This window comes from Caloenas nicobarica, chromosome 5 (genome assembly GCF_036013445.1).
Source record: "Caloenas nicobarica isolate bCalNic1 chromosome 5, bCalNic1.hap1, whole genome shotgun sequence".
Classification (NCBI taxonomy): domain Eukaryota; kingdom Metazoa; phylum Chordata; class Aves; order Columbiformes; family Columbidae; genus Caloenas; species Caloenas nicobarica.
Window position 1 is genome coordinate 66,978,228 of NC_088249.1, and position 24,676 is coordinate 67,002,903.

The following is a 24,676-nucleotide window of genomic DNA, read 5'->3' on the forward strand; positions in this document are numbered from 1 at the left end:
CATTGGCCGCGGGGGCGGGACCTCGCGCCGCCATTGGCTGAGACAGCGATGCGTCACCTGGGGGGGGGCGGTGACCTCTGACCCGTCCCCGTGGAGTTTTGGGGTCCCCGGGGGGTGACTGTCCCCTGTGTCACCCCCCGGTAAAAGAGAGGCCGCATTCCCGGCAGTATTACACAATTCATCTTTATTTACAATCCCCTATAAAAATGTAAATTTTTTAGAAACTTTTTTTTTTTTTTAATTCTCATTTTGCCAGAACCAAAAACTGGAAGAAGGGGAAAAAAAAAAAAAAAAAAGGAACTTTTCACTTGATCAGTCGAGGGGGGGGGCGGGGCTGGTTAATGCCATGGAGGGAGTTACCGGTTGTAAAATCCCTAAATGTGCAAATCTCTTGGTTTTTCTTCTTTTTAAAAGCCAAAAAAAAAAAAAATTAATTAAAATTACCCCCCCCCACCCAGCACATTCCCATGGAGCAGAAACAGCAGAATCCACCCGGCTGAGCCCCCCCCGGCGCTGCTGGGCCTGACCCCGCAGGGAGGCAGGAATTTTTGGGGAAGACAGAGGCAAATGTGCAAAAACAGGTGTGTGTGGGTGGGGGCGTGGGGGGAACCTCAGTGCTCGGGGGGGGGCTGGGGAGGGGGTGCTGGGGGGGGGACTTGTCCCAGACCCCCCCCCAACACCTTCCTCAGTTGTGGGGGGAAGCAGCAGCGTTTGGGGGGATGCAGCACTTTGGGAGGGTGGGGGGAGCAGCCAAACCCCCCCCAGACCAGATCACTGAGGGGGGGACATGCCGTCCCACCACGCTGGGTGTTGGGGGGGGGAAGCGCCTGTTACCCCCCCCAATCCATCTTCTGGAACATTCCGCAGCGGCAGCGATGTCCTACCGGATCCCATGCACTAAGCTGGGACCGGGAAAAAATTAAGGGGGGGGGGGGTCAGTGGGGCCCCCACCCCTCTTGTTTCACTCCCATTTTGGGGGAACGGGTGAGGCACTTACTGCAATTTTGTCTCCAGCAGGTTCAGCTTCTGGGGGTCAACGTAGCGGGAGAAGAGGGCGAGCAGGTTGGAGGGGGGGGCCACTGGTTTGGCCAGAGCCCCCGCCGGGATCCGCAGCAGCTCCCGAGTGGCCACGAGCATCAGCTCCGTCCTGGGGGGGGCGACACACTAATTAACCGGTTTTCTTCGTTAATTCAGCACCCCCCTCCCAGAGTGAGGACTCACCACTGGTTGTCCTGCAGCAGCTCCGCGTTGGTGTCCGAGCTCTGCAGTTCCTCCCCCCGGCTCAAGGTCAAGTACAGGAGGGACAGACCAAACTGGGGGGGACACACATATGGGGGGGTGGTTAAAACGTCCCCCCGGGGCTGCCACAAGCCACCGCTGTCACCCTGACGCGACAGGGAGCTTTTCTTCCACCCCTTCAAACATTTTTTTGGTGGAGCAAAATGAGGAGGGGGACACACACACATCACTTGGTGGGGGGGTCAGCACCTTATTTTGGAGCACGGCGGCGAGGTGGGGGTTGGGGGGGGCCGTTGCCCCCCCTCTCTGAGGTAGGTTGGTTAACTGCTGCACCAGGCTGGTGACCGTCCCCAAGGGCAGGTGGTACAGAACGTGCGAGAAGGGTCTCAGCAGGCAGGGCAGCACCTGGGCGGGGAACAGGAGGTGTGACACAAAGGTGACAAGCTTCCCTGCACCCCCACGAAACACCACAGAAGCTTCCAGCCCCCGCCACGCTGGGGTGCGACGTTCCTACCACCTCCCTGCAGCGGATTTGAATTCACCCAAGTTTCTTCGTTCCTCCCTAAATCCTCATTTTTCCTCAAAATAAGCTGGGATTTATTTTGCAGACACCTGTGTTTTTGTTATATATATTAAAAAAAGGGTCTCTGGAGTCAAAAAAATACTCACAAAAGAGCTGGGCTCATTCAAAAAACTATATTATTTATCAAAAATCCTCTGTGGTGACACCGTGACAGTGACAGGGATGAAAGATGGACCCTGCCAGCAGCCCAGGAGAGGCAGAAACAACCGTTTCTAAATCACAAAATGTTGTTTTTCCCCACAGAGGAAAAAAAATGCTCAAAAAAGAGCTGGGCTTATTAAAAAAAAATATTATTTATCAAAATTCTGACGCTGTGACAGTGACGGGAATGAGAAATGGCCCCTGCCAGCAGCCGAGGAGAGGCAGAAGTAACAATTTTTTAACACAAAACGCCTTATTTCCCTGCTAAGAAGAGAAAATTTGGGTCCAAACCTTCCAGAGTTGGGGATCTCACCTCGTCCTGAGCGTCTTTTTTGATGAGGAAGGGCAGGTTTCGGGCAGTGGCCATGAGGACGTCGGCCGCTTGTTCGGGTGACAAGAAGGGGACAATGCGGGCGACAAGGCGTTTGCCTTTGCGGATGCACATGATCTGCATGAAGTGATCGTCGCTGGGCCTGGGGAGGGGCAAGAAATGGTGCTGAGGCTTAAACCGGGCACAAAACACCGCCCCCCACCCCAAAAAATACCCCTGGGGAGGGAAAAATAACACAGGAGCGACACCCCCAACTTGAAATTCTGCCCAGCTGAGGGTCAGGGCAAGGGGTGACAGGCTTAAAACCAGGTACCTGGAGATGGGACAGGCTTAAAATCAGGCATCTGGAGATGGGACAGGCTTAAAACCAGGCATCTGGGGATGTGCCAAGCTTAAAACCAGGCACCCAGAGATAGGAGACACTTAAAACCAGGCACGCAGGGATGGGCCAGGCTTAAAACCAGGCACCTGGAGATAGGAAAGACTTAAAACCAGGCACTCGGGAGATGTGACAGGCTTAACACTAGGCATGTGGTGATGGGATAGACTTAAAAACCAGGCAGCTGGAGATGAGCCAGGCTTAAAAGCAGGCACCTGGGGATATGCCTGGCTTAAAAGCAGGCACCTGGAGCTGCAGGGTTCGAAGCTGTTATAGTATCATAACCACAGCAGGTAATCGCATGGAGAAAATGGCCAGAAAAAAGGAAATAAATGGTTATTTCCACTCCAAACGCAGCCCTGGAAGAGCCAATTCTAACCCTTCTTTGGAAAACAAAGCCTGGAAAAGCCAGTTTTAGCAGGTGTGAGTGCACATGGGCCCTCGGAGCTCCGCTCACCTCTCCTGCCCGGGCGCTTTCCCCCTCAGGTTATCGTACATGTCGCAGATTTTCTGCTTCCTCTCGCCCATCAGCGCCGGCCGGTCGCCTTCCAGGCTCAGGAGGTAGCGGCGCTCGTAGTCCTCCACATCCAGGAGGAGACTGTACGTCTGCGGAAGGACAAACGTCACCGTGGGGATCCCTAATCCTGCTCGGGGACATCCCTAGGCCCACTTTGTCCCCTTTGCCATCCAGGACCCCCCCATCCCATAAACACGATCCTCGGTTGCCGCTTTGTCCCCAGTTTGACTTCCAGAGGAATTAATCGACACCATGTCGTGGTGTCCCCGGCCCTTCCTTCACCCCAGCCCACCTGCTTTGCAGAATAAGTTGAATCAAACAACCTTTTAAATTAAATTCTATTATTTTAACTGTATTTTTTTGTTTGAATAACCTATTTTTAGCAAAAGGAGCCAAACATAGTGCGAGTGGGCCAGGCTCGCTGAAATTCCAGGCTGTATATCATGAACTTATCATGACCTGGGTGCTGCCTGAAGGATGGAAAAAGAGAATCCAATAAAAATAAAATAAAAAAAAACCCAGACCCAGAATTACCGGACCAAAGGTGCATGGGCAGCATGTGAAGAGGTGGCGCGGAGATTTTGAGGGTTTAAAAGCCCAAATCTCTTTTGTTCTGGTTTAAGAGGCACCCTGTCCCAACTGTTTCTTTGCTGTAACTTTCAATGTATTAACTTTTATTTTGTGTTTTGATTAATTTTTTTTAAGATGTCTGAGACTACGCTACAGGTCAAGAACATTTCTTTAACAGCAGATTTTTAAAGTTTGCTGTGATTCCCCCACCTCGAACTCACCTTCTCGATGGTGACGAGGGTTTGCCGTCTCTTATCCCGAACCTGCTTCTCCTTCGTCTCCTACCAAGGAGGAAAAAGATGTCAGAGCTGCAGGGGGGGGATTCCATGGAGTCAGGAAGGGGGGACAGAGCCCCAAAACTCACATCATCCTCCCCACGGGATGTCACCACCGCGTCGATCATCTTCCGAGGGTTGTTGACGCTGGAGACGGTGAGTTTCCCAAGCGAACCCTCGAACTGCACTGCAGGAAGGGGTGGAGGTGGGGAAGGAGAAGCAAAAAGGGTCAGCTGGAGTCCAACCGCCCCTTTATTTCACCCCCAGGGGGGCTGTGGGGAGCGAGGAGCCGTTACCTGGCTTGTAGGTGTGCTCCAGCTTGGCCACCTGGGGGGTGATGAGTTTCGTCCGTTCCTTTTTGGGGCCGTCGCCCTGAACTTCCTCGGCCGCCGCCAACTTCTCCAGCTTCTGGAAATAATTCTGAGGGGGAGAGGGTGAGACCCTCCAAAAAACACTTGGGGGAGGATGGATGTGACACATCCCCCATCCCGGCCTGTGCTCCGGCCCTTGCCCAGCGCTTACTGGTCTTCCCAGCGTCACCAGCAGCATTTTAAACCTTTACTGGTCTTCCCAGCATCACCAGAACCATTTTAAACCCTTACTGGTATTCCCAACATCACCAGCACCATCTCAAACCCTTACTGGTCTTCCCATTTTTATCAGCACCATTTTAAACCTTTACTGGTCTTCCCAAAATGAGCAAAGGCATTTAAAACCTTTACTGGTCTTCCTAGCATCACCAGTACCGTTTTAAACCCTTACTGGTCTTCCAAGCACCACCAGCACCATGTTAAACCACCGTTCTTCCCCCAATACACAACAGCATCCTCCTCTCATCATCCCTCACGATTGGTGCTCGACGTTCCCCCTCAGCCCCCTCTTTCTCAACAAAATGACGGATCCGCTCTCCCTGCAAGCTCCCTGGCTCCCAGTCCCTCCCAGTACACACCAGTTAGCCCGCCTTGCCCTGCCAGCACCATGTAGCCAGGGCCTCCCCCACCACTGCTCACGCGCTTTTCCCGGCCAACGTTCAGCCTCTTGTGCAACACCAAAGCTTTGTTGGCTCACACCCTGGCTGCAGCTGCACCAGTTCCTCTCCTTTACTGGGAACCAGTTCCTCTATTCTACTGGGAACCAGTTCCTCTCCTCTACTGGGAACCAGTTCACCTCCCTGCCAGACTCTCCTCCTCCTCACGTAGCTGTTCCCGATGTTTTTACACTCAGTGGCTTCCCCGTCGCCCATTCTTGGTGGTCTTATCCAAACACTGTCATGCACGGCCACCAAATCCGTCCTGCCACTGTCCCCCTCAGCATCTCCAGTGTCCCCCAGCATCCCCCCAGCATCTCCAGTGACCCCTGGAGATCTCACCTGAGAAAAGGAAGACAGTTCTTCCCTTGCTGCTGCCCCATTTCCTTTTTCCTTTCCTTCCTTTTTCCTTTCCTTTCCCTTTCCTTTCCCTTTCCCCTTTCCTTTCCCCTTTCCCTTCCCTTTTCCTTTCCCCTTTCCCCTTTCCTTTCCCTTCTCTTTTCCTTTCCCCTTTCCTTTCCCCTTTCCCTCTCCCTCTCCCCTTCCCAGGACACTCACCCCACCGCATCCTTCCACCTTATTCCTCACGATTTAATCTCAAAACGCTTCCTCTGCCACATCACCCTCGACTCCATCACCCACTTCCCACCCAACACCCCTCGGCACAGAAGCCACGTCGGGAAGACACCGCAGAGGAGCGGGTTTGGGCCCCCAAATACCTGGTAATAATAATCATCCAGGTAGGGATCAGTGCTCTGCAGCTGCATCATCTGGATTTTGGCCACCCAGTCCTTCTCCCGCTGCAGCATGAGGTTGGCGTAGGGGTCTTTCCGCGCCTGCTCCTGGTGACCGCTCCGGTGACCCCCTCGGTCCCCCACCGAGCCGTTGAGGCCCCGGTGTTGGCTGGCGGGAGGCAAGAAGGGCACCCGTGAGCACACCGGAGCTACAGGAAGGGACAGAGAGCAGTGGCACAGGCTGGTGTGTCCCCCCTGGCAGTGGAGGGGACGTGCCACCCTCCTCCCCTGTCACCAACACTCACTTTCGGTTCTGCTGCTGCCGCTGGTGCAGTAGCCGGCGGTGCTGGGGGTGCAGGTGGGTCGTGTCCGGCCGAAACATTTGGGGCTGCGGCCTGGGGAAGAGGCGGGAAGGTTCAGAAGTGGCGGCAGAGAGTGGGGAAGGGGGTTTTGGGGGGAAAAACACCCACCTCAGGCTCTGCAGGTGGGATCCAGGGCCCGGCAGGGGCTGTGAGGGAGGCGGAGCGGGGGGAGCCCCAAAAAAGGCACGAAAGCCACTGGCCGGAGACATCATCTGCCCAACTCTGCCCTGGAGTAACTTGGGGTTGACGGAGGGGAGGGGGTTCCCAACCAGACCGGAGACCCGGGCAAACTGGCTGGGGGACATTCGGCCGGCCTGGGGGGGCACAGAGGGGGCACCCCGAATCAGCTGGGGGGAGACCTAGGGGGATCCCTGCCCATGGGGTGCTGGGAGGGAGCAAAGCAGGGTTTCTACCTGGGCTCCTCCAAGCAGCTGTGCTCGTTGCAGGTGGGTGAGGACGGGAGAGACGCTGTGGGGGAACGGGTGGCCCAGGAGGGAGGAATTCTGGGGAAAAACAACAAAGAGGGACCCGGGTCACCACCGATGATGGGGGGGTTCTGGGGAGGCTGGAGACCCCAAATTCAGCCCACAGCAGGAGGGGTGTGGGGTCGGCGGGTACCGGTACGTTGCAGAGCTGGTTTGGGGACATCCTGTCACCATAGGGAGGGGGATAACGCTGCTGCACGGCCGCTCGGATGTGGACGGGCTTTGGGCACAGGATCTGGGGGGAGGGAAGTGGCACAGACGTCCCATTAGTACCCCAGGGACAAACCTGCAACCGTTGAGCCATGAGCAGGGCTGGGGGAAAGGTACCTGCTGGTTGAAGTTGGGGGCAGCAGCTTGTTTGGGTGGGGTGCCGATGGGGACAGCCCGGACAGGGGGGCTCCCAATGACGGGGGATGAGGACCGGCGGGGTAACGCTCGCTCCGAGGGGTCTCGCTCTTCTTCTCGAGGCTGGGGGGGTCTCTGGGGCAGAGCATAGTCCAGCACAGACACCGACGGCATCTCCTGTGAGCAGGAGGGGAGAGAAAGGTCCCCTCAGGATAATGGGGACACCGGGGACATTCCCAGGAGGTGACACCCACATCCCTCCTCCTGCCAGGTCTCCTCTGCATTCCTGCACATGATGGTGGGGGTTCCCGGGGACCCCCAGAGCACACGTCACTGGCAGGACACCCGTTTGTGGTGACAGAGCAGGGTGGGAGCTGTGTCACCGCCACGCAGCCGCATGCACACTCGGTTCCCAGCCCTCATCAGCCCTGCAGAGCTGGGAGGGGTTGGCTGCATAACGCGCTCCGCTTGCACTTAAAAACCTGACTCTTAATTAAACCGCAACAAAAAAAATCCTCTGCCTGGAGGCGCTGACATTCCCACACCCTGATGGGAGCGCTGACGTCTCTCAGACATCGCCAGGGACCACGGATCTGTGAGAACTCCCCACCCGGCTCTCTGGCCCCTGAGGGGGAACAGGAGGTGATGTCTAGAGGGTCTGCAAAGGAGCCAAACAGTGGCCACCCAGACCCAGCCCAACCAGCAGAACCCCCTCTAGTCCCAGGCTGATCTGGGGCTGCTCCCCAGCACCAATAAACCCACAGGAATCCAGCACGTCATCTCTCAGGGCCCAACATGCTGCTGCAGGGGTTTTGGGAGGACATTAGGGAAGCCAGCCACACCCCAGCACCCACCTGAGTGAGGAGCGGCCCCCGGATCCGCCGCAGGACAGCCGAGCTGTCCCAGATGCTGGAGTTCAGCCCTCCAGGCTGCTGGAAAACCAGTCGGGAGTCAGCACGGAGCTACCGGGCCCCACACCCCCAAGTCCTGCACCCACCCAGCCCCAGTCCCACCTGCGCAGGGACCCTGGTCTGCACGGCCTGCATGATGGCGGGGTCCTCCAGCTCGCTGTCGATGACCAGCCTGGTCAGCCGCTCCGCCAGCACATCCTCGGGATCCCCCAACAGATCCGTCTCCTCGTTACCGGCTCCGTCCTGCTCCCTGGTCACCGCTGGTTTCTCCTCCAGCTCTGCCAGCCGCTCGTGTGCCTCCTGCCAGTCGTCATCTGGAAGGGACCAGCGGTGAGAGACACGGTCTGAGGGGGTAAGGGGGCAACAGCGAGGCGGGGCGGGGGGATACAGGAGGGGTTTCACTCACCAACAGCCCCGGCTCCAAACGTGTCATCGTTAAACTGATCAATATCTTCATCCTCCTCCCCCAGGGCCTGGAAAGCGTCTTCGTCCTCGTCCAGCGGACAGTCCTCCAGGGACTGGGGGGGGAAGAGAGAGAGAGGAATGGCGGTGGGGGTCAGAACGGGCATTACAGCTCCACAGTGACCCCCCCCGTCTTCCACAGGCCCCGGTTCCACCACAGGCCTCAGGCCTACGGGGGGGGAGGCCGCGGGCCGGGGTGGGGAGGGGGCGCGACGGGCCGGGAACCGGCCCGTCGCGCCCCCTCCCCACCCCGGCCCGCGACACCCCCCCCGCCTCCCCGACCCCACTTGACGCCCCTCCCCGCTGACCTGGTACCGGAACATGACGGAGGAGGCGGCGGCGCCCCCCGCCCGCAGGCTCCGTCCGGGCCGCTCCGGTCCCGGGCCCCGCCGCGCATGCGCCGCCGCGGGCGCAGGCGCATGACGTCACCCCCACCCCTCCGGCGGGAAGGCGCATGCGCGGCAGCGAGGCGCGAAATGGGGGGGCGTGGTCAAGTGTTAGCCACGCCTCCTTATGGAATTAAAGGCGCCGCGCCGCCCCAACCCCGGCTGGTCTTAAAGGGGCAGCGGTCCCTTTTCTCCCCGCGGGTGTTGGCACGTCGGTCGCAGCGTTGTCCCCATCCCAGCGTGTCCCCAGCCACATGGCACATCTGGAGCTGTGCCCCCAGCTCTGTCCCCATGCCGTGTCTCCTATTCACGGCCATGTCCCCCAGCTGTCACCCCATCCACAGCCATGTCCCTCCAGCTGTGTCCCTGCCGTGTCCCCAGCTGTGCCTCCCCAGCTGTGACCCCTATCCCCAGCTGTAACACATAGCCATGTCCCCCCAGCCATGTCCCCTACACCCCGTGTCCCCCAGGCATGTCCCCAGTCCCCAGTCATTCCTCCCAGTTGTGTCCCCTATTGCCAGCTGTGTCCCCCAGCTGTGACCTCTATCCCCAGCCATGTGCCCCATCCTTAGACATGCCCCCCAATTGCGTCCCTTGTCCACAGCCATGTCCCCCAGCTGTCCCCTATCCCCAGCTGTGACCCACCTGCTGTGACCGCTATCCGTAGCTGTGTCCCCAGCTGTGTCCCCCATCCCCAGCTGTGTCCCCCAGCTGTGACCTTATCCCCAGCTGTGTCCCCCAGCTATGTTCTCTCTCCCCAGCTGTGTCCCCCATCCCCAGCTGTGACCCTTATCCCTAGTTGTGTCCCCCAGCTATGTTCTCTCTCCCCAGCTGTGTCCCCCATCCCCAGCTGTGTCCCCCAGCTGTGACCTTATCCCCAGCTGTGTCCCCCAGCTATGTTCTCTCTCCCCAGCTGTGTCCCCCATCCCCAGCTGTGTCCCCTAGCTGTGACCCTTATCCCTAGTTGTGTCCCCCAGCTATGTTTTCTCTCCCCAGCTGTGTCCCCCATCCCCAGCCACGTCCCCCATCCCCAGCTGTGTCCCCCAGTGCAGCCACCCTCAGCAGGGAAGGACACGTTGTTGGCACATGACACTCGTGGGGACAAACTTCCCCATCGCTTCCGAGCTGGGGCCACCCTGCATCCGTCCCCACTTCACTGTCACCTCCCAGGGTGACAGGGGGCACCCACAGCCGTTGCCGGTGTCCCCAAGTGTCCCAGGTGAAGGGTGGCTCCAGCTCATCCCTCCCCTCGGCGCCTTCCTTGTGCCCATCACGGAGGATTAGCGCAGGGACAGCCCCGGGCTCGGGGACAGGGACAAGGGACAGGGCCACCCGCCACCTCGCCTGGATGTAGGGAGGACCGAGGGCGACATCCCCCATCCCTGTGGTGGGCGAGGACGGGGACCCCCCCGTGCCCCGCCAGCCCTTGGGGACACCATGAAGGACCGGCTGGAGCAGCTCAAGGCGGTGAGTGACCCCCAGGCAGGGTGAGGGGACAGGGGACACCTCGGGGTGTGGTGGCGGTCCCCAGTGGAGCTGGGTGTCACTAGGATGAGGGTCCCTGAGACCCCATCCCATGGTGGATGGGAGTGTCGTGGGAATGGGGGTCCCCAAATCCCAGGTCTGTGGTGGATGGGGACATCACGGGGACGGATGTCACCAAACCCCCTCACTGCGGTGGATGGGGGTGTCACAGGGATGGGGGTCCCTGAAACCCAGCTGGATGGGGACATCGCAGAGGTGGATGCCATGGGGACAGGGGGCCCTGGGACTCACCCCATGGTGGATGGGGGTGTCATGGGGACAGGGGGGCCCCGAGACCCCCCCATGTTGGACAGGGACACCATGGAGGGCCCCGAGAGCCCCCCCAAACTGGATGGGGACATCATGGGGATGGATGTCACCGAGCCCCCACCCCACAGTGGACTGGGGTGTCATGGGGACAGGGGAGCCTGACACCCCCCCGCCAAGCTGGATGGGGACACCACAGGACTGGGGGGTCCTGAGAATCCCCCCAAGCTGGATGGGGACATCACAGGGCTGGGGGGTCCCTTAGAGCCCCCCCAAGTTGGATGGGGACACCATGGGGACAGGGTGCCCTGGGACCCACAGCGCAGTGGGTGGGCGTGTTAAGGAGATGGGGGTCACAGGGACACACCAGCACCCCCCGGGCTGTGCGGGGTGGGGGGATCTGTCCCTCGGGGGGGCGGGAGCGATGTGGGGTCCCCAGGGGGCCAGCACCCCATCCTGCGCCCCACAACCCCCCCGCCACCATTGCTGCTTCCTCCTCCCTCTGCCCGCCCCGCCATGGGGCCCCACTGTCCCCCCAGCTCCCGGGGGGGTCCCCACCTCGGGGGGGTCCCCAGCCGGTGGGGGGTCCTAGCAGCCCCCCACCCTGCACTCCAGCCCCAGTGTGGGGCGGGTGGCCACGGCAGGAGGCTTGGCGGGGATTTAGCGCGGATTACGGAGCCACCAGATAAAACCCTTGTGGGGGGGAGAGAAGGGATTAGTTTTATTTTTACTCCAGTAACAAGATGGGGGGTGGGGGTGCTGGGGCTTGTCCCCCTCCCCAGGGACACCGCAGTTGGTCATTGGGGGTGCTGAGTGGGACAAGGGGGGGTGGTGGGGCTGGGGGTGACACCTCAGGAAGGGACAGAGTGGGGAGCCCATGGAGGGGGGCAGGCAAGACACTGGGGTGATGGACCCCCCCAAACCCCAGCGCTGCTCAGACCTGCACAGGATGAAGGCTGGGGACACAAAACCATGTCCCTGTCCCCGTGCCTGTCCCCTCCCTCCAGCCAAGCCCAGCAATCTCTTAATTCCCCGGCCAGATGTGCGATGCGCTCGTCCCCCCCTCCAGCTGCAGATGTCCCCCCCCATGCCACCATGTCCCCACGGCTCCTCCCGCTGCGTCCCCCGCTGACCCCGCAGAGCTGGTGGCCGCGCTGACCCCGTGGGGTTGATGTCACTTGGGGTGATCCCTGGGGATCCCCCTGAGCGCTGTGTCGTCCCCCCAACAGAAGCAGGAGGCGGACGATGACAGCGAGGAGCTGGAGATCGCCATCGACAACACAGCGTTCATGGACGAGTTCTTCTCGGAGGTGACAGCAGCAGGGGGGACACACAGAGTTGGGGGGTCCAGGAGTCCCTCCTGTGTCCCCACCTTGTCCTCATCCCCCATCTGGCTTGTCCAGATTGAGGAGACGCGGCAAAACATCGACAAGATCTCTGAGAACGTGGAGGAGGCCAAGAAGCTCTACAGCATCATCCTCTCAGCCCCCATCCCCGAGCAGAGTGAGTGCGGTGGCTGCGTCCCCCCTGTCCCTGTGTCCCCTTCCCAGAGGTGTCTCCGGGATGTCCCCAGCTCACGTGTTGTCACCCCGCAGAGACCAAAGACGACCTGGAGCAGTTGACGGCAGAAATCAAGAAAATGGCCAACAGTGTCCGCAACAAGTTGAAGAGTGAGTGGCCATGTCCCCACCACTGTGTCACACAGCCCCGTGGGTCCCGCTTGTCCCCACGGGAAGGGCGGGGTGTGCTGGGGACATGGGGACCATGGGGTCTGAGGGGCTGGGGTCCGGCTCTCGCCAGGCATGGAGAGGAACATCGAGCAGGACGAGGCACGATCCTCCGCTGACCTCCGGATACGCAAATCCCAGGTGAGTCCTGTCCCCAGGACCTGCCACCGGGGATGTCCTCTCCCAGCACCCCCATGTCCTCAGCGCCCTGTCCCACCGTGTCCCCCATGGGTTGGAGGTGCCCTGGTTGTCCCCAGGTCTCCCATCCCTGTCCCCATCAGCACCATGGCTGGGTGCTCCCCAGCTTTGTGTCCTTCTGTCCCATCGCCAACACGCTGTCCTGTCCCCCATGGGCTGAGACATGCCATCTCCTGGGTCCCCTGGGTCTCATGTCCCTGTCCCCAGCCCCAGCACCTTGTCCTGCCCTGTCTCCTGGGGCTGGTGACATGCCATGCCCAGAGTGTCACTGGTCTGACTCCTTGTCCCCATCCCCAGCACGTCACCTTGTCCCCTGGGCTGGGGCTGTGCCATGCCGAGAGTGTCCCCAGTGTCACACCCCTGTCCTTGCTCATGTCCCCTGGGGCCAGGCCGTGCTGTGCCCAGGGTGCTACCATGCCCAGGATGTCCCAGCTCACACCCCTGTTATTGCTCTTGTCCACTGGGAAAACGGCCCATGGGGACATGCCATGCCTGGGGTCTTCGATGTGCCCATCCCTGTCCTCAGCACTGGGTCCTGTCCCCTGGGGCTGGGACATGCCATGTCTGGAGTGTCCCATGTTCCTGTCTCCATCCCCAGCATGGGGTCCTGTCCCCCAGGGGTGTGCCATGCCCGGGGTGTCCCCAGCCCCATGTCCTTGTCCCTGTCCCCCGTCCTTGGTCCTGTCCCCCAGGGGTGTGCCATGCCCGGGGTGTCCCCAGCCCTGTGTCCTTGTCCCTGTCCCCCATCCTTGGTCCTGTCCCCCAGGGGTGTGCCATGCCCGGGGTGTCCCCAGCCCCATGTCTTTGTCCCTGTCCCCCATCCTTGGTCCTGTCCCCCAGGGGTGTGCCATGCCCGGGGTGTCCCCAGCCCCATGTCCTTGTCCCCATCCCCCGTCCTTGGTCCTGTCCCCCAGGGGTGTGCCATGCCCGGGGTGTCCCCAGCCCCATGTCCTTGTCCCCATCCCCCGTCCTTGGTCCTGTCCCCCAGGGGTGTGCCATGCCCGGGGTGTCCCCAGCCCCATGTCCTTGTCCCCATCCCCCGTCCTTGGTCCTGTCCCCCAGGGGTGTGCCATGCCCGGGGTGTCCCCAGCCCTGTGTCCTTGTCCCTGTCCCCCATCCTTGGTCCTGTCCCCCAGGGGTGTGCCATGCCCAGGGTGTCCCCAGCCCCATGTCCTTGTCCCCAGCACTCGGTCCTGTCCCGCAAGTTCGTTGACGTCATGACCAAGTACAACGAGGCGCAGGTTGACTTTCGGGAGCGCAGCAAGGGCCGGATCCAGCGCCAGCTCGAGATCAGTGCGTGCGCCCCGCCCCCTCAGGCCCCGCCCCTTGGGAAGAACTGGGCGTGGCCTGCTCCTGTAGGCCCCGCCCCTTTCATGAAGTGGGTGGGGGCAGCCCCTACAGACCCATTACATTGGCAGAGTGGGCGGAGCTTGATAATACAGACCCAGCCCCTTTGGCAAAGTGGGTGGAGCTTGGGCATACAGACCCCGCCCCTTTGGCAAAGTGGGTGGAGCCAGCCCCTACAGACCCCTTCTTTTTGGTAAAATGGGCGGAGCTGGGTGCTAAAGACCCCGCCCCTTTGCTAAAGTGGGTGGAGTCAGGTCCTATGGGCTCCGCCCCTTCCATGGAGTGGGCGGGGCTTGTTCCCACCACCAGCCCCACCCGCAGCCGGCAAGAACACGACGGACGAGGAGCTGGAGGAGATGCTGGAGAGCGGGAACCCCTCGATCTTCACCTCAGGGGTGAGCACCCAGCGGGGACCGGGAGGGGACATGGGGACAAGGACACCCCCCTCTGACGGCCCCCGCCCCGCTGTGTTGCAGATCATGGACTCGCAGATCTCGAAGCAGGCGCTGAGTGAGATCGAGGGGCGGCACAAGGACATCGTCCGGCTGGAGAGCAGCATCAAGGAGCTGCACGACATGTTCGTGGACATCGCCATGCTGGTGGAGAACCAGGTGTGGGGACAGATGGGGACATGGACTGGGGACAGATGGGGACCTAGGCATGGGGATCACCAGGGAACTGGGCATGGGGACAAACAGGGACCAGAGCTTGAGGATGAATAGGGACAACCAGGGACCTGTGCAAGGGCTGCATGGGGATAACCAGGGGCATGTGCACGGGGACAGCCAGGGACCTGGCCATGGGGACAACCAGGGACCTGGGAATGAGGATGAATGGGGACAAACAGTGACCTGTGTATGGGGACAGCCAGGGACCTGTGCATGGGGACAACCAGGGACCTGGGAATGAGGATGAATGGGGACAAACAGTGACCTGGGTATGGGAACAGCCAGGGACCTGTGCATGGGGACAACCGAGGACCTGGGAATGAGGATGAATGGGGACAAACAGTGACCTGTGTATGGGGACAGCCAGGGACCTGTGCATGGGGACAACCAGGGACCTGGGAATGAGGATGAATGGGGACAAACAGTGACCTGTGTATGGGGACAGCCAGGGACCTGTGCATGGGGACAACCAGGGACCTGGGAATGAGGATGAATGGGGACAAACAGTGACCTGTGTATGGGAACAGCCAGGGACCTGTGCATGGGGACAACCAGGGACCTGGGAATGAGGATGAATGGGGACAAACAGTGACCTGTGTATGGGAACAGCCAGGGACCTGTGCATGGGGACAAGCAGGGACATGTACAAGGGGACAAGTAGGGGACCTGGGCATGAAGCCACACAGAAAATGGCAGGCAGGGAAGCACAGGGACCCCTGGGGACACAGGGTGACACAGGCTGCACGGGGCCACTCAAGGTGGCACCGGGACATGTGCAGGGGCACCCAGGCATGGAGCCACACAGGGCTGGGTGGTGACAGGTCCCCATGGGACAGGACCACAGCACCCAAGCCTGTGGGGACCTAGGAGGAGGGACACAGAGAGGCACCCCACACCGTGGTGGCCCCGGCCACTCTCTCTGTCCCTCTCTGTCCTTGTGTCCCCCTGCACCCCGTAGGGATCCATGATCGACCGCATCGAAAACAACATGGACCAGTCCGTCGGCTTCGTGGAACGGGCCGTGGCCGACACCAAAAAGGCTGTGAAGTACCAAAGTGAGGCCAGGAGGGTGAGATGGACTGACATGTTCCCTAGTGTCCCCCAGTGTCCCCTCTGTAGCCCCCAGCATCCCAAAGGTACCTCAATGTCCCCTTCACATCTCCCAGTGCCCCCAGTATCTTTCTGGATCCTCCAGTGGCTCTGAGACCCTCTTGTGTCCCCAAGCCACCTCTTGTGTCCCTCACCCACCCCTTGTGTCCCCTCCATAGCTGCCAGCATCCCAAAGCCACCCACAGTGTCCCCTTCTTGTCCCTAAACGTTCTATCACATCTCCCAGTGCTCCCAGTACCCTCCCATATCCTCCAGTGGCCCTGAGACCTCCTCATGTCCCCAGCCACCGCTTGTGTCCCTCAGCCACTCCTCGTGTCCCCCAGTGTCCCCTCCATAGCCCCCAGAATCCCAAAGCCACCCCCAGTGTCCCCCTCTTGTCCCTCAGCATGCCGTCACATCTCCCAGTGCCCCCAGTATCTCCCCATATCCTCCAGTGGCCCTGAGACCCCCTTTGTGTCCCCCAGCCACCCCTCATGTCCCACAGATGTCCCAAATGGCTCCCACCTGCTCCCAGTGTCCCCCAGCCACCCCTTGTGTCCCCAACCCACCCCTTCTGTCCCCCAGCTGCCCCCAACAGCTCCCACCTGCCCCCAGTGACCACCGGTCACCCCAGCTGGTCCCTTGCTCCTCCCTTGTCACCTCCATGGGGCTGTCAGCTCTGTCCCTCCCTGTCCCCCCCGCACCAGCCCCAGCCCTGAGCCCCCTCCTACCCTCAGGTGTGATGAGCTGGTGGGGGCTCAGCCCCTGGGTCTGCAGCGTCTCTGGCTCTTCTGGGCTCCTCTGTGCCCACCTCTGTCCCCTGTCCCCCCCATACACCGGGCAGGTGTCACCAACCCCCCCGTGTCCTCTCTCGTCCCCTCCAGAAGATGCTGGTTTTGGTGGCGGTAGCGCTGCTCGCGCTGGGGACAGTTGCGCTCATCATCGGCCTTTCCCTGGGGCTAAAAAAGAAATAACGCCCCCCCGAGGCGGGGGCTGTGGCCTGTAAGTGTCAGGGGGGGCAGGGGAACCCCCCTGTGGGGACACGGGGACCTTGGGGACACTGGACAGGGACGGTGGCCTTGGGTCTGCAGGCTCTGTGATGCTCAGGGATCCGCAGTGCTGGGAGGGGTCTGGATTTCAGCCGCGTGTCTCTCCCAACCCCCCCACAGTCCCTTGTCCCCCTCTCCGCTGTCCCCTCTGCCTGGGTGGGGTGACATCTTCCCTTTTCCCTCCTCCAGACACTGTCCCAGCGGCGACGTCACCTTGTGGGACCCCCCCTGGCACCGAGGCTCAGTCCCCTCCTCTCCCTGCGTCCCCCCCGCACTGGCTGTCCTCCTGTCACCAGATGCTGTCCCCCGACCGACTGTCCCCTGCTGTCCTGCCGGTCCCCAGGCTCTGTTCCTTGTGTCCCCTGCTGGAAGGCGACAGGACTCTATTTATTTCCCTTGTGCCCCCTATCTTTTGGAAGGGGCCACGGTGGCACGGTGACACCGCAGGGATGTGGCAGCTGGTGCCACATCCCCTGCGAGAGGGGACAAGGTGACCTGGTCACCTGCGTGGATGTCCCATGGGGATAAGGGATGGGAATACGGTCAGGACAGGGCATTTGGTGGCACCAGCAACTGCTGGTGGCTCTGGCCACAATTTGCTGTCCCCACAAACAGAACCACCAGGGACCTTGTCCCCTTCTGGCTGTGATGTACGAGGCTGGCATGTCCCCCGGGGGGGAGGATGTGGCCATCGCGGTTATTTGGTTATTTAATCCCCGCTACAATAAAATCCCGGCTGCTGCCCACCCTGCGCCTCTCCACTCCATGGACAAGGTGAAACTGGGGACAAATGGGGACAAGCGGGGTGCTGGCACCCCCAGACACCCGACACGGGGGGGCTGAGCACAGCTCAGCTCATGATGGTTGTGACATCGCGGCTGCGCTGGTGGCTTTGGCCAAGGTTCTCAGGGCCTGTAGTGACACCATCCCTCAGGGTGGAGAGGTGACAGGGGACAAACCGCCTTCCCCTGTGATTTTGGGTAAGTCACGGTGACAGGGACATGTCCCCTTGGCCAAGGGGACACAGGCACAGCCACGTTGCGGTGCTGCACAGGGCCAGCTCACACCTGCCCCACCAGCCCCTGTCCCTTGTCCCCAGCCCCTGTCCCTTGTCCACCCTCCCCAGCCCCTGTCCCTTTCCCCAGCCCCTGCCCTCCATCCCCAGCCCCTATTCCCTCTGCCCGGCCCCTGTCCCTTGTCCACCCTCCCCAGCCCGTCCTTTGTCCCTTTTCCCCCCTCCCCAGCCCCTGTCCCCCAGCCCCTGTCCCTTGTCCCCCTCCCCTGCCTCACATCCCCTCTCTCCCCTGGCAGAAGAAGATCATGATCATGATCTGCTGCATCATCCTCGCCGTCATCCTGGCTTCCAGCATCGGGAGCATCTTCGCCTGAGTCCGCCCCCCGCTGCCCTCCAGGTGACAAGGGACATGGTGGGAGGGTGACACTGGGGTCCCCAGTGCCGCCCCACACCCGGGGGGCAGGTTTGGGCCACGCTGGGTGGGATTCACTCCCCTTGGACCTGCCAAAGGTGCCGGTGTAGAAGGGGTGTCCCCAGGGGACACATTGGGGAGGGACTGAGACAGCCACATCCCCCTCCTCATCCTCATCTTTGTCCCTGTTACAGGTGGCCTTTCCCCCTCCTGCCCGGACGATTTTGAGGATCTCTTCCAACCAAAATGACTCTATGGTTCGGTGATTCTACGATTTCTCTGCCTCGCCACCCACGCCGGAGCCTTCCTCCCGAATAAAGAGATCCCCCACACTCTGCTCTGAGGTGCTGTGTCATGGACAGGGGTTCCGTCACCTCTGGGATGCTCCCAGCCCTGTCTTTGCACCTCCAAAAAACCAAGACGATCAACACAGGTTCTTGTGAGGTTTAATTAACGCAGCTCCCAGCCTCACTGCTCGTTACACCCGGTGTTTTAGGAAGAATTTCCCCCAGTAACGTCCCTGGAACTTCACGTCGTAGGGGCTGAGGTACCGGCGCATCCCCAGCATGTTGGCAGTGATGATGCGCTCGAAAGTCCAAGGGTTTTGGTTGTTGAGCTTCTTCTCCTCCTCCTCGCGCCGCAGCTGCTCGAGGCCGTCACGGCTGATGGGGACAGCGGGGAAGGGCAGTTTTTTGGCCACTTGCGTGAGGAAAGGTTTCACCTCCTCGAACTCGCAGCGCCCGCCGATTTCCACCACCAAGCGCCCCGTCTTCACTGCTGTCACATAGTGGTCAATGGGGCCTTTGCCACCTCCCATGCGGTGGCCCAAGCTCTTCCGCGTCACCGGTTTGTAGGGGGCTGGCACCCGCCAGATGGCAAACATGGTTTTGGTGTTCATGTTGCGGCCGATAGTCAAGCGGATCATCTCGAAGTGGCCCCAGTGGAGGTAGCCACCCCCCAAAGCCTGTGGAGGGGAAGGACGGGGCTCTTCAGGGACCGACAGAGGGACAAAGGGTCCCCTGTCCTGTTTCCCTGGCGTCACATGTGCTTTTTGGGGACGTCTCAGAGCCACCTTTCCATTTTAAGCTCGGTATTACATTCCTTATCCCCTCGCTGGGGAAACTGAGGTATGTGCCGTGAGCCTCACTCAATTCAGCTTTTCGGAGCTGGTTTGTCACCGGTCCCCTCCGCTCACTGCTTTATTTGGTGGCTTCGCCGCCCAGGGGAAGGCTCAGCGCCAGGCAGGGGGGTCCCCACGCCTGTCCCCCTCTCCAGGTCCCCCTCATAACCACTCGCTCACCAGGATCCCGTACTGGCCCTGGGTGAACTCGGTGGCCTCCCGGGAAGGGCCACGGATATCACGCAGCTGTCGGGGCTCCCGTTTGACCTTGGGCACCGCCGGGACCTTGTCCATGAACTTCAGCTTCGTCCTCTCCGGGATGGTGACACCTGCGGAGGGACATGTGTGGGGGGGGTCACGGAGCCCAGGACACCCCGCTGTGGGGGTGGCGGCAGATCGGGGGGTGTCCCTGCCATCCTGGCGGGGGGTTCTCCCTCTTACCGCTGTAGTCCGGGGGTATCACCAACTTCTTGAGTCCGGCCCGGGGGACAGTGACACCACCGGGACCTGGGGGACAGAGCGGGGGTCAGTGCGGGGAACCAGGGGGGCGCCGATCCCCGGGTAGCGTAGGGACGGACCCCCCTCAGGTACCAGTGTCCCCCCCGGACTGCGGCATCCCGACACAGATCCCAACGTCCCCCCACGGATCCCAATGTCCCCCCATGGATCTCAATGTCCCCCCACGGATCCCAATGTCCTCCCACAGCTCCCAGTGTCCACCCCCGGCTCCCAATGTTCCCCCACGGATCCCAATGTCCCCCCACGGATCCCAATGTCCCCCCCTGGCTCCCAGTGTCCCCCCACGGCCACCAAAGCCGACCCGTAATGCGGACGCCCCCGACACCGGAGCTCCCCCTCGCCGCCCCCCGTTCCCCGCCGGGACCCCGGCGCTCGGACACGCTCCCCCCGGGGAAGGCTCCCCCCGCCAAGCGCTGCCCGGGCTGCCCTGACCTGCCCCGGGCCGGAGCTGCAGCGGGAGCCGCCATGGCCGCATCGCCCCGGCCGGAAGTGCCCGCCAGGGGCCGCCATGGCGGGGACACATCCGGTCCGGGTCCGTCCCCGCAGCGCTCCCGGGAAACGCGGAGCCCGGGGTTGGAGTTACAGAAGCACAGGGTCATTTTGGGTGGAAAAGCCACTCGAGATCATCGAGTCCAACCGTTTCCCCACCCCTGGCACTGCCCCTTGTCCCTGAGAACCTCATCTCTGTGTCTGTTCAACACACACACACAGAGGTTTGTGCTACAAATGGCTCTTTGTTGACTCCAGAGTGGTCTCTGGGTGGCTTCAGCAGGTGCTGAAGATGGCCCGGAGGTGCTCCCCGTCCTGTGGCTCGTTGGTGCCAACCCCAAAACAGCCCCATCGGTCACCGGGCTCCCCGGGAGGCTGGATGGCACCGTCACCGAGAGCCACGTGTGGCCACATGTCACCGAGACTGCGGTGCAGGGAGGAGAGGGAGCCTGAGCCAGCTCGCCGGGGACCCCCAGCCTGCCCCCAGCACCAGTGTCCACCCAAAATCCCCCCACTTTAGCATTTACAGCTTTAGGGACAGGGAAGGAGGTGGCACTGGGGGTTGAGCCACTTCATGCTGTCACCCCAGGGCACTGATGTGGCCGCTGAAGGGTCCCCATGGGGACGTGGGGGAGATGCAGGAGCCACCCTGGGGCTCCCCTCGCTCCAAATCCAGCCCCCCCAGCCCCAACCCCTTACCCCAGGCATCCCGTGCCCAGGCTGCGGTGACAAAAAAGAGCAGAAAACACCTTCCCCCAAGAGCCTTCATCGTGCAGGGGGAGGAAGAGGAGGAGCTGCCTCCCCCATGGCTTTAACACCTGGGCCAGGGTCGTCACCCACCCCCTCGCACCCACCTGGGGCTCGTCTCCTCCTCCCGGGGCCAAAACAAGGGCCCTTGTCCCAGCCCTGCTCCTGGTCCCTGTCCCTGCCTGGGGGGTGATGGAGAAGCTGGGGGCAGTCAATCTCTGGTCATATTCTGCCCTCCTCACCCCAAAACCACGCTGGTCCCCGCACACAGGGTGACAAGTGTGTCCTTGGGGCGCTGCAGAGCCTCTGGGGAAACTGAGGCACAGCCAGGCAGATCCCTCTGCGGGGCTCTTGTCCCTCCACAGAGTCACCAGCACCTCCCAGTTTGGCATCAACCGCAGGGACTGGTTTCCAGTCAGCTGCAGCCCCGTTCCCACCACCGCTTTGAGCCGCGTCCAGCTGGTTTGTCACCCTGTTCCTGCTCATCACGCAGCTGCACGCCTCGTCCAGAAGGACGCTGTGAGGAACAGGCTCCAAAACCTTCCTAAAATCCGTGAGCACCAGCCAGCACCTTCCCGTCATCCCGGAGGTGGGTGTTGGTGTCCTTCCCGCAGCAGGATATCAAACCAGTTCAACGGGACGTTTCCTTCATTAATTCACGCTCGTGATGGCTTTTGGTCTTCAAATTCTTTTGGGTTGACTATAGTCAGAGGGTGGAGTGTGGCAGATGGGTGAATAAGAGACGGGCACCGAGAAAAGATAAAAGCAGAGAGGATGCACGGAGAATCCAGTGTCCACAGGGCTTTGGTGGCCTGAACAGACCTGAGGACATGAGGATGCTCAGCGTAGCTTTTGGCATCGGGGTCCTGCTGGCCCTGGCTGGCGGCACGGCCGCAAAGGGCTGCAGTGAGTGCCAGCCCTCCTGGGGAGGGACTGAGGCGGGGACGGGTGGCTCTGCAAGGGGCTGTGTGGAGGGGACACCTCCAGTGACCTCCCACTGCGAGTGACCGTGGGGTGTCTGTCCCGTCTCTCCTCCCAGACGCCTCACAGCAGCTGGTTTCTGAGCTGGTGCAGCGCATGGAGGACTCGGTCAAGGTGAATGAGATGCCAAACCCCAGCATCCTGCTGGCCTTGAACTTGGTTGAGGCCACCTGGAATTACACCCACAAGTGGCTGCTCCAGCGGATAAAGGAAGAGGCTGTGACAAGAGCCCAAAAAGGTAGGGAGGGGAGGGGGCTTCCCCCCTGACATTACACCACCCGTTCTCTTGAGTTCCTGGCCCCCCACGCACCCCGGCTTCTCTCTTGTCCCCACAGACATGACGTCGGGGAAGGTGGCTCTGTATGTGCTGTCCCTCCTCTCCTCCTGCAAGGACCCTCGGCATGTCCAAGCCTTGGGAAAGACCATCAACCTGGTCCAGGTCCTGCAGCAGAAAACAGATGAGGAGGTGGCCAGGCTGGGTATGAGGGGACGGGAGGGAGGGCTTGGGGTGTCCAGGGAGGTGTCCCCCACCCTGCTCACCCCTCAACTCACCACACTTGGCTTTGCAGTGGTGGACGGGATCCCCAAAACCACCCTGTACAGCGTCAGCCTGGACGCCCTGGCCTTGTGCCTGGCCGGGGCCGGTGGCTACCAAGTGGCATCCGCGCTCCTGGCCAAGCAGGTGCTGAGCCCTGACAGCCACCTCTCCGTGGGTAAGGGACCCCTCCAGCCCGCTGTGTCCCCTCTCTGCCACCTTGGTGGTGACACTGGGATCCCGCAGACACCCGTGCCGTGGCGGCGCTGGCCATGACGTGCACGTACGGACATACGGACCTGCAGGATCTGCAGGAGCTGCTGCGGGAAGCACTGCACAACGTGACCAATGGCTTCCTTGACGAGCAAGAGAAGAGTGGCGGCATGATCGGGAACATTTACAGCATGGGGCTGGCCCTGCAGGTATGGGGTGACTGGCTGTGCCCCTGCAGCTGCCAAGTCCTGCTCCCGGGGCTGCTGGTGCCACCTCCTGTCCCCTCTGCAGGCACTGGAGTCAACTCAGGAGTTTTACGCCCTGCGGGAGTGGAACTCGACCCAAGCCTGCAACATGGTTTACAGCCATGACTACCGCCTGCCCATGGCCATTGCCCAGGTCCTGCCTCCCCTGGTGGGCAGGTCCTACCTGGATGCGGCTGACCTGAACTGTACCACCGGTATGTCCCCAAACCCAGAGCCGTCCCTGTCCCCAAAGCTGGGTACAGCCGGGGATCACAGAAGTAGGGCTGCCTCCCAGACCCTGCAGGGACGATGCTCCCGGACCTCTGTGTCCCGCGGCACCGTGGCGGGTGCCCATCCTGCCTCTCCCCCCTCCCAACAGACATCGAGGTTCACTACACCATCACCAACACGCTGCAGGGAACACCCTTCAGCTACACCACCACGGTGCAGGTCCCGGCCGGCTCCGTGCTGCTCCGGGTGCTGCAGGCAGCACAGGAGAAGGATCCCGACATCTTTAGGTGACAACTGGGAGGTTGGGGGGGGTTTATGGCATCCCCCAACCCATCCCTGAGCCCACCCGTGTCCCTGGCAGGTTCCAGACAAAGCAGACGTTCTGGGGGCCTATGGTGATCTCCATCCACGGGCTGGCCGCTGACCTGGACCAAAGGACCTACTGGGAGTTCCTCAGCGGTGGGGTCCCCCTCCAGGAAGGTGGGCAGCTGGGGTGGGGGACATGGGCGGCCATGATGGGGGCCATGGTACCCCAACCTCACCCCGTCCCTCCACTGCAGGGGTTGGCACCTACAAGCCGCGGGACGGGGAGCACATCCAGGCCAACTTCACCACCTACCCAAACTACGGAGGGACCACCATGGAGGGAATAAAGAGCTATTTGTAGCACAAACCTCTGTGTGTGTGTATGTGTGTGTGTCTGAGGCTGCAGCACCTCGGGAAGGGTTGAACAGGCACAGGGATCAGGTTCTCAGAGACATGGGGTAGTGCCAGGGGTGGGGTAACGGTTGGACTTGGTGATCCTGAGGGTCTTTTCCAATCAAAATGATTCTGTGAGTCTTTGACACAGGGCTCAGACCCCTTGGTGTGGATGGGGCCTCAGCAGGGGTTGGGGCAAGCCTTGGGTTGTACCCTTCCCTTGGGGGAAAGTCCTGTCGAAGGTCTTGATGGGACACGGGGACTTGGGGGGTCCTGCCTGGTGGGGACCCCTGCCTGTCATGGAGTGGGGGCCTGGGGGTGACATTGTGGAGGGACACTATGGGGGGCAATTCTGCTGGGCTTTGCTCTCCCAGAACTAATAGTGACACCTGGAACCCAGGTGTGCAGCTGCAAGGTGTGCCCTGCTCTGACAGCGATACCAGATGTCAGCAGGGACACAGCTGCGGGAGCTGTGCCCAGGGAGCGGAACTCCTCCTCTTAGTGACGGAGCTCCAGGAGGAGGTGAGGAGGGTGAGGAGTACCAGGGAGTGCAAGAGGGAGACAGACCACTGGAGTCACACCTGACCTTAGAACCATAGAATCATTTTGGTTAGAAAAGCCTCTCAAGATCATCAAGTCCAACCATTAAACCACCCATGTCCCTGGGAACCTCATCTCCGTCTGTCCAACCCCTCCAGGGATGGCGACCCCAGCACTGCCCTGGGCAGCCTGTTCCAATGCCCCACAGCCCTTTGGGGAAGAAATTGGTCCCCAGATCCAACCTCAACCTCCCCTGGCGCAACTTGAGGCCGTTTCCTCTGGTCCTGGCGCTTGTTCCTGGGGAGCAGAGCCCG

General features: G+C 61.2%; 4 protein-coding genes across 7 annotated transcripts; 2 read left to right on the forward strand and 2 right to left on the reverse strand.

Annotated features, from left to right (window-relative positions):
* Positions 1-186: 186 nt before the first annotated feature.
* Positions 187-8,749, reverse strand: PATL1 (PAT1 homolog 1, processing body mRNA decay factor). Of its 2 annotated transcripts, none has more exons than XM_065635719.1 (19): positions 8,670-8,749; positions 8,306-8,417; positions 8,002-8,213; positions 7,843-7,917; positions 6,971-7,165; positions 6,777-6,878; positions 6,572-6,661; positions 6,267-6,472; positions 6,102-6,191; positions 5,782-5,965; positions 4,332-4,455; positions 4,125-4,222; positions 3,982-4,041; positions 3,131-3,279; positions 2,277-2,436; positions 1,489-1,644; positions 1,222-1,313; positions 998-1,147; positions 187-902 (listed from the first exon to the last, which is right to left on the reverse strand). In XM_065635719.1, exons 1-19 carry the CDS (start codon positions 8,682-8,684, stop codon positions 881-883), a joined length of 2,292 nt encoding a protein of 763 aa, XP_065491791.1. In that variant the 5' UTR covers positions 8,685-8,749; the 3' UTR covers positions 187-880. The 2 variants fall into 2 exon arrangements, with proteins under 2 accessions (XP_065491791.1, XP_065491790.1); XM_065635718.1 differs by having other exon boundaries at positions 7,843-7,920.
* Positions 8,750-9,976: 1,227 nt separating this feature from the next.
* Positions 9,977-18,005, forward strand: STX3 (syntaxin 3). Of its 3 annotated transcripts, none has more exons than XM_065635849.1 (10): positions 9,977-10,214; positions 11,768-11,848; positions 11,942-12,041; positions 12,134-12,208; positions 12,339-12,406; positions 13,648-13,756; positions 14,132-14,205; positions 14,287-14,421; positions 15,437-15,547; positions 17,928-18,005. In XM_065635849.1, exons 1-10 carry the CDS (start codon positions 10,185-10,187, stop codon positions 18,003-18,005), a joined length of 861 nt encoding a protein of 286 aa, XP_065491921.1. In that variant the 5' UTR covers positions 9,977-10,184. The 3 variants fall into 3 exon arrangements, with proteins under 3 accessions (XP_065491921.1, XP_065491922.1, XP_065491920.1); XM_065635850.1 differs by having other exon boundaries at positions 11,774-11,848; XM_065635848.1 differs by lacking the exon at positions 17,928-18,005 and adding an exon at positions 16,806-17,165.
* Positions 18,006-18,477: 472 nt separating this feature from the next.
* On the reverse strand, positions 18,478-20,195 carry MRPL16 (mitochondrial ribosomal protein L16). The gene is made up of 4 exons (XM_065636244.1): positions 20,115-20,195; positions 19,605-19,670; positions 19,344-19,492; positions 18,478-19,007 (listed from the first exon to the last, which is right to left on the reverse strand). Exons 1-4 carry the CDS (start codon positions 20,155-20,157, stop codon positions 18,522-18,524), a joined length of 744 nt encoding a protein of 247 aa, XP_065492316.1. The 5' UTR covers positions 20,158-20,195; the 3' UTR covers positions 18,478-18,521.
* Positions 20,196-21,754: 1,559 nt separating this feature from the next.
* Positions 21,755-23,790, forward strand: LOC135989835 (cobalamin binding intrinsic factor-like). Its single transcript, XM_065636898.1, has 9 exons — positions 21,755-21,824; positions 21,958-22,137; positions 22,235-22,378; positions 22,469-22,612; positions 22,681-22,856; positions 22,939-23,170; positions 23,272-23,410; positions 23,485-23,603; positions 23,684-23,790. Exons 1-9 carry the CDS (start codon positions 21,755-21,757, stop codon positions 23,788-23,790), a joined length of 1,311 nt encoding a protein of 436 aa, XP_065492970.1.
* The last annotated feature ends 886 nt before the right edge of the window (positions 23,791-24,676 follow it).

Excerpts from the sequence above, each read along its gene's own strand:
- PATL1 (XM_065635718.1), bottom strand. Across the intron at positions 8,214-8,305 it reads GTTTGGAGCCGGGGCTGTTG|ATGACGACTGGCAGGAGGCA; the intron begins GTGAGTGAAACC and ends GGTCCCTTCCAG. Across the intron at positions 1,645-2,276 it reads AAAAAGACGCTCAGGACGAG|GTGCTGCCCTGCCTGCTGAG; the intron begins GTGAGATCCCCA and ends TTCCCCGCCCAG.
- MRPL16 (XM_065636244.1), bottom strand. The coding sequence starts at position 20,157 with ATGCGGCCATGGCGGCTCCCGCTGCAGCTCCGGCCCGGGGCAG. Across the intron at positions 19,493-19,604 it reads GATACCCCCGGACTACAGCG|GTGTCACCATCCCGGAGAGG; the intron begins GTAAGAGGGAGA and ends GTCCCTCCGCAG. Across the intron at positions 19,008-19,343 it reads AGGGCCAGTACGGGATCCTG|GCTTTGGGGGGTGGCTACCT; the intron begins GTGAGCGAGTGG and ends TCCCCTCCACAG.
- STX3 (XM_065635848.1), top strand. The coding sequence starts at position 10,185 with ATGAAGGACCGGCTGGAGCAGCTCAAGGCG. Across the intron at positions 10,215-11,767 it reads GGCTGGAGCAGCTCAAGGCG|AAGCAGGAGGCGGACGATGA; the intron begins GTGAGTGACCCC and ends TCCCCCCAACAG. Across the intron at positions 15,548-16,805 it reads ACCAAAGTGAGGCCAGGAGG|ACACTGTCCCAGCGGCGACG; the intron begins GTGAGATGGACT and ends TCCCTCCTCCAG.
- LOC135989835 (XM_065636898.1), top strand. The coding sequence starts at position 21,755 with ATGCTCAGCGTAGCTTTTGGCATCGGGGTCCTGCTGGCCCTGGCTGGC. Across the intron at positions 21,825-21,957 it reads CACGGCCGCAAAGGGCTGCA|ACGCCTCACAGCAGCTGGTT; the intron begins GTGAGTGCCAGC and ends CTCTCCTCCCAG. Across the intron at positions 22,857-22,938 it reads GCATGGGGCTGGCCCTGCAG|GCACTGGAGTCAACTCAGGA; the intron begins GTATGGGGTGAC and ends TCCCCTCTGCAG.